We start from the raw sequence: 4,054 nt of genomic DNA, 5'->3' as shown, positions 1-4,054 counted from the left end.
GACCGGGGTCGGTCCTCAGAGACTAGTCAAACTTGGATGTAACATGTTTTCTCTGATAATTGATTTTTGGTGATAAAATATTAAAATACTAGAACAAAAAGAAAAAAAATACAAATCATACAAGGAACTCAATGGAGGAGAGGGCCGAGGGTTTCTGAATTCACACAATAAAATCACTTTTCCGAACATATATTTAAAAGAGTTAATTCCTATATGGCCCCCTACTTTGTGACCAGCTTCCTTTATGGCCCCCTTTTTTCGTAAATTCAAATATAGCCCCCTATTTTCAGGTAAATGTCATTACTGCCCTTCTTAATTCTAAATTTAAAACATTAAAAAAATTATTTCCACCTCCCCTCTCTCTCTCCACCTCATCTCTCACTACACCTCACCCCTCTTTCTCTCTCTCCAATTCACCTCTCTCTCTCTCTCCAACTTACTTCTATCTCTCCAACTCACCCCTTTCTTTCCGGCAAGGTGGTCGGCCAGAAAATTTTTCGGCCGGCCACCTTCAAACCTAAAAAAAAAAAATTTCTCTCTCCTCTCTAAATTTTTTTTTTTAAATCTCTCTCTCTCTAAAACTCCGGCGAAGGGGGTTTCCCTTCGCCGGAGGATCTGTTCACGAACAGATCTGTTCACGAACAGATCTGTTCACGAACAGATCTGTTCGTGAACAGAGCTGTGAATAGATGGGTCAACACAAACCTTGTTGATTTTATAACCATATCAATCCCTTATTAAAAAACTTAAATCTGATGATCCAAATCTTTTAATAGCTCGTCGTGATTCTATTGAATGGATGTTAAGGGTTAATACCCATTATGGGTTTTCTTCTCTTACTTCTGTTCTTTCTGTTAATTTCTTTGATAGATTCATATCAAATGTTCATCATTTTCATAAAGATAAACCATGGATGACCCAACTTGTTTCTGTTGCTTGTGTTTCTTTAGCTGCTAAAGTTGAAGAAACCCAAGTTCCACTTCTCTTAGATTTACAAGTAGGTTATCATTTTTCTCATGATTTAATCAATAATCTGATTTTTTTGAAACATGGGTTTTTTAGTTTATCTTACTAACCGATCTGGGTTTGTTTGATTTTGTAGAATGAAGAGACAAAATATGTTTTTGAAGCAAAAACAATACAAAAGATGGAACTTTTGATTCTTTCTAGTCTTGATTGGAAAATGAATCCTGTAACTCCACTTTCATTTCTTGATCATATCATAAGAAGGCTAGGTTTAAAGAATCATCTTCATTGGGTGTTTATGCAGAGATGTGAACATCTACTTCTCTCTCTAATTGCAGGTAAGTACACCATTAATGTCTTCATAAAGTTTCAGATTTAGAAACAGAACAAGTTATTAGATTCTAAAAACTCTACCTTTTTTCAATTTCAGATTTCAGATTCCTCTGTTATCTTCCATCTATACTAGCTTCTGCAACAATGCTGTATATTATCAATCAATTTGAGCTATCTAATCCAATGAAATACCAAAATCAACTCATGGGTATTCTCAAAATCAACAAGGTTTGTTTGGATTTAATCTTTTTCTCAAAATCAATAGATCTGTTCGTGAACAGATCCTCCGGCGAAGGGAAACCCCCTTTGCCGGAGTTTTAGAGAGAGAGAGTGGAGAGATTAAAAAAAAAAAAAAATTAGAGAGAGAGAGGAGAGAGAAATTTTTTTTTTTTTTTAGGTTTGAAGGTGGCCGGCCGGAAAAATTTCCGACCGACCACCTTGCCGGAGAAGAAAGGGGTGAGTTGGAGAGAGAGAGGTGAGTTGGAGAGAGAGAGAGAGGTGAATTAGAGAGAGAGAAAGAGGGGTGAGGTGTAGGGAGAGATGAGGTGGAGAGAGAGAGGTGAGGTGGAAATAAATTTTTTTTTTAATGTTTTAAATTTAGAATTAAGAAGGGCAGTAATGACATTTACCTGAAAATAGGGGGCTATATTTGAATTTACGAAAAAAAAGGGGCCATAAAGGAAGTTGGTCACAAAGTAGGGGGCCATATAGGAATTAACTCTATTTAAAATGATTGATTCTCCTTTTTATAACTCAGAATTTCGGATAATGAACTAACCTAATTCCAGAAGATGTTATCGTTAAAATCGATAAATCATAACAATGTAATTAAATTTATTTTTCAAAATAAACGTAGTTTTCAGGAGCAATCGAGAGAATCAATCGATCAAAAATATGTTTCTAGAAGGTCAAATATGGTTTTATCGTAAAACCCTAGATGGAGAGAGTTAGCTATTCATGAAATTAAACTAATAAATATGAAGAATTAAGAGAAAAGAATTGAACTTTTCTTGCTGATTTTCTCTTGCTGATTTTCTCTGTTGCAGCCAAACGCGCCCCTAAAGAAAATAATTTTCTCGTCTTCTCAAAAGTATTTTCTCTCTGGGGAAACTATTTTCCAGCAGATTTTCCAAGCAAACAGAGTCTTCTTCTCCAATATAAAATCACTCTTTCTCACTGTTCTCTCTCTTACTCTTTCTTCCTGTTTTTCAACTCAAGAGAACTAATACAAAAATAAATGGAGAAGAAAATTATATTCGAATAAAGCATATAAACCAATCATCATTCTCTCTACTGTTTTTGTTACTCTCACTCTCTGAATTTCTGAATACAATAATCTCTCTTTCTCACTCTCTGTTTTGTTAATTTCTTATTCTCACTAAAAGAAATACAGAAGAAGGAGAAGCTAGATGATGATCTCTCTCTAATCTCTCTCTCTCTCTAATATTTCTGGTTTTTGTTGAGCTGAGAGATGGATTGATCCCCCAAACCGAGATGATCCTCAACCTCCATGTTTGCTCTTCTTTTATAAGAGAAGAAAATAAATCAATCCCTTTCTTCTCTGCTATCCTCTTCAAATCCGAATCCATCATATCCTCTAATAAAATCATTTCCATAAATCATTAATATCTCTAACTCTTTCTACTGTTAGCTTGAGAGAAGATGTCTTCACGATTCTCTCTCTCTCTAGAAATATTTCTCTGGTTTATAATATTCTACAGATAAGATATCATCTCTCTCTCTAAAAATAATAAAATCTCTCTCACCAATCAAAAATCTCTTTCTATATAATGAGGATATCTTCAATCTTCTTCCTGACTTCTAAATATCTATTACCTTCTTCAGCCGAACCCCTCCCTTCTCTGTAATATCAGTCGAAATCCCTTCTATCTTTTATCAAAAATCTTTCTCTCTTCCTCTGTTTTCTTTTAAAGAAAGAAATTCTCAAAGAAGAAGACAAGAGGGAGAAAGAATATGAAATATCCTATTTTCAAATCTGGGCGCCAGTCAAGGCAGTTAACGACCCTTACCTGAATCGCTATGGTGCATCTCGGAGTACGTTAAAATGCTGCAATGCGCTTCAGATTGGTCTACACCTGTGGAGAGCTTCAGCAGCCGTCTGATTATCTAAAGTACGGATCTGGATGTCATACGGACTCGGGAGTAAACGAGAAAGTTACGTTGCGATGCACCGAATCTTAAGCCAAAGTGCATCCCGATTTCTTTACCGCGCGGCCCCGATAAGATCCCGCGTGATTCTCTTCTGCATCACGGCTATCGGCCACGTGTCTTTGATGCTCCTGGTTGACTTCTAGTCAACTTGTTTTGACCATGACTTGACCTGCCCTAGTTTGCTCACCCGGACTCCGATTTGACTTTCGTTTTCGCCTCCAGTTTCTTCTTGAACTCTACTTTCCAATCGAGTACTAAAATTTCCGGAATACGCTTATCTATGAATGACCAAAATGCCCTCAAGTGTGTCTTTCTCCCGATTTTATCCGTTTTCCGCGCTCAATCTTGTAAAAGACATGGACAAGAGAAACAAGCAAATCATGAGAGTAACTATTTGAAATGGACTAACTAACCCAAGTTAAGTAATTAAGATGGGACATTTTCATGTCTCATCTAGCTAGGGCAAGAGCCCTGATTTGATGTCGAAACAATAGAGGGAAGTTTGGAAAGTCACCTCGACACCTTGAGCCTAGCTTTGCCTCGAGGGAAGAGGAAGGTGGATTTGAGTCAACTTTGTAGACCT

General features: G+C 36.6%; 1 protein-coding gene across 1 annotated transcript; it reads left to right on the top strand.

The window, feature by feature from the left end:
• The first annotated feature begins 739 nt into the window (after positions 1-739).
• Positions 740-2,068, top strand: LOC147548826 (cyclin-D3-1-like). Its single transcript, XM_086668127.1, has 4 exons — positions 740-997; positions 1,103-1,304; positions 1,397-1,527; positions 2,057-2,068. Exons 1-4 carry the CDS (start codon positions 800-802, stop codon positions 2,066-2,068), a joined length of 543 nt encoding a protein of 180 aa, XP_086524253.1. The 5' UTR covers positions 740-799.
• Positions 2,069-4,054: the final 1,986 nt, after the last annotated feature.

The sequence above is a fragment of the Eschscholzia californica genome, unplaced genomic scaffold (assembly GCF_041429995.1).
Source record: "Eschscholzia californica isolate CP2 unplaced genomic scaffold, dmEscCali1.0.p SCAF_3, whole genome shotgun sequence".
Taxonomy (NCBI): domain Eukaryota; kingdom Viridiplantae; phylum Streptophyta; class Magnoliopsida; order Ranunculales; family Papaveraceae; genus Eschscholzia; species Eschscholzia californica.
This window is presented reverse-complemented; position numbering and strand designations above follow the sequence as displayed.